General features: G+C 33.1%; 1 protein-coding gene across 1 annotated transcript in view; it reads left to right on the top strand.

Annotated features, from left to right (window-relative positions):
- LOC107628704 (cytochrome P450 86B1) overlaps positions 445-2,735 on the top strand; it is a 3,456-nt gene continuing 1,165 nt past the window's right edge. Inside the window, exon 1 of the mRNA XM_016331277.2 lies at positions 445-1,929. Coding sequence (XP_016186763.1) covers positions 547-1,929 — 1,383 coding nt within the window. The 5' untranslated portion in view covers positions 445-546. The remainder of the gene's footprint in view (positions 1,930-2,735) is intronic.

Genomic DNA, 2,735 nt, shown 5'->3' with positions numbered 1-2,735 from the left:
CTTTTAGTGTACATAAAGCACTTTTGTTAAAATATGAAGCATACCAAATTTAAAAAAAAAAAATTAAACTAGATGTTACAATAAAATACAATATTAATATAGATGTTAAAAAAAAATATTTTTCAATAAACAAATAAAAGAGGGGGGAACAACTACAACTAGGTAGTTATTGATTAAGGTTCTAATCCTAAAGAAACTTGTGAGATTAGAAGTACATAAAATGTATTCATACTTAGGTAATCCAACACACCCACTTCCCATCCTCCTTAGTCATAATGTGTAATCTCAAATTTAAATAGTCCTTTTTGACACTCAAAATCCCAAATTCAACTTCCTTTCATATTAATATTATATTATACTCCTAAATCCATTTCACTGATTCTTATAACTTGTACCAAACAAGTGAACAGTCCCTCGTACACTGTTCCAGTTCTTAATCCCAATTGGCACACATTTAATTTTCAGCTCACCAAATCAAAACCGTTTGTTCAAAACTAAGCACGCCAAGAAAACACAAATCTCTCTTCTCTCCCCCATATAACATACATGACCACACCCCCACAAATGTTATTACCATTATTCTTCTTCAAACTAACCAACAACAATAAGCACATGCAATTCTTTCACATTCCCTATCATTCCAACACAAAAACCATGACCAAACTCAGCAATCTCAATCTCAATCTTAATCTCACAACCCCCCAACAAGATCTTCCCAATGGAAACAACATCTTCACACTTAGTCTTTTTCTAATGCAACATATCCAAATGTTGGAGATTCTTCTAGCAATCACTGTTTTCATAGTGATTCATTCTCTAAGGCAAAAGAAGCATTATGGCTTACCAATTTGGCCTCTTCTTGGAATGTTACCTTCTTTGTTCTTTGCACTAAGAACTAACCTCTATGAATGGATCACTGATGTGCTTAAACAGCAAAATGGTACATTCAGATTCAAAGGGCCTTGGTTTAGCAGCCTCAACTGCATTGTCACGGCCGATCCGCGAAACCTCGAGCATCTTCTCAAGACAAAGTTTTCTTTGTTCCCCAAAGGGAGATACTTCAGGGACACGGTGAGAGACCTACTTGGAGATGGAATCTTCAACGCCGACGACGAGACTTGGCAGAAGCAGAGGAAAACAGCAAGCATTGAGTTCCATTCAGCAAAATTCAGGAAGTTAACTACTGAATCCTTGTTTGAGCTTGTTCATTCGAGGCTCTTACCGGTCTTAGAATCCGCCATTAAGGAGAATGTTTCCATTGATTTACAAGACATCTTGTTGAGACTAACTTTTGACAATGTTTGTTTGATTGCATTTGGGGTTGATCCCGGTTGCTTGCAGCCGGGGTTACCTAAAATACCATTTGCTAAGGCCTTTGAGGATGCAACAGAAGTAACAGTTCTTCGATTCGTTGTCCCAACATGTGTATGGAAGGCAATGAGGTTCCTCAATTTGGGGATGGAGAGAAAGTTGAAGGAATCTATAAAAGGGGTTGATGAGTTTGCTGAGAATGTTATTAGGACAAGAAAGAAAGAACTGTCTTTGTTCTGTGATGACAAGCAAAGATCAGATTTGTTAACCATTTTCATGGGGCTGAAGGATGAGAATGGTGAAGCCTATTCGGATAAGTTCTTGAGGGATATATGTGTGAACTTCATTCTTGCAGGGAGAGACACTTCTTCTGTGGCTTTAAGCTGGTTTTTCTGGCTGCTTGATCAGAACCCTGAAGTGGAAGAGAAGATAGTAGAAGAGATATGCAGGGTAGTGAAACAGAGAGAAGATATTGATATGAAAATGAATATGAAGAAAGAAGAGTTTTTTGAGGGTTTGACATTTAGGCCTGAAGAGATTAAGAAGATGGATTATTTGCATGCTGCTCTTTCTGAAGCTCTCAGATTGTACCCTTCTGTTCCTGTTGATCACAAAGAGGTAACTCTTTCAATTCAAACATTTTTTTTAGTTTCTTTTTTTCTTTTCATTTTGTCAATTAAATTTTCTTTTTTTTTTACATTTGATTTATTAGCTTTAACTCGAGTTGATGTGAATAAACACTTTAATTTTAGGTGTTTAAATAATGTCTATCTTTCTTAAAAAATTATTAGACACCATTGGAAAATATTTTATGTTTATTCCATAAAATCTTAAAAAAAATATATATATGTTTTAGAAAGTTCTTAATAACTTCTCATATTTCTTTGGACTTCATAAATGAATATTTGCTTCTATTCAAAGGCACCCTCTAGCCAATTGGAAAAGTTATTATTAATTAGAATTTATTAAATTTTCTATAAGTGACATCAATGAATGAGAAGCACTATTTAGTCAACTCTTTTGTTTACCGAACAAACATTCCCAATGGGCTCACTGGAATTAGGCACAGCCTGGTCACCAACAATCATAAAATAAATAATATAATAATACTGTAATACTAATACCTCTTTTAAAATAGAGAAATTTTTTAGATTATCAATTTTTCATGTTTTTTTACCATTATTTTACCATTATAAATATTAAATTATCTTTAACAAAATAAATTTGACTAATTCATATGTACAAATCCTGAAAAATATAAGTGTAAATGATATTGATTCATGTGTGCAAAATCCTTTTAAATATGGGTATGAATTATTCTTGGCTAAATACGGACAAAAACTGATAATATTTATTGATCATGTTGAATTGTTCTTTAAAATAACTATTAATATAGATAAAATATTAAATTAAAAAAAGTGTTC

The sequence above is a fragment of the Arachis ipaensis genome, chromosome B03 (genome assembly GCF_000816755.2).
Source record: "Arachis ipaensis cultivar K30076 chromosome B03, Araip1.1, whole genome shotgun sequence".
Classification (NCBI taxonomy): domain Eukaryota; kingdom Viridiplantae; phylum Streptophyta; class Magnoliopsida; order Fabales; family Fabaceae; genus Arachis; species Arachis ipaensis.
This window is presented reverse-complemented; position numbering and strand designations above follow the sequence as displayed.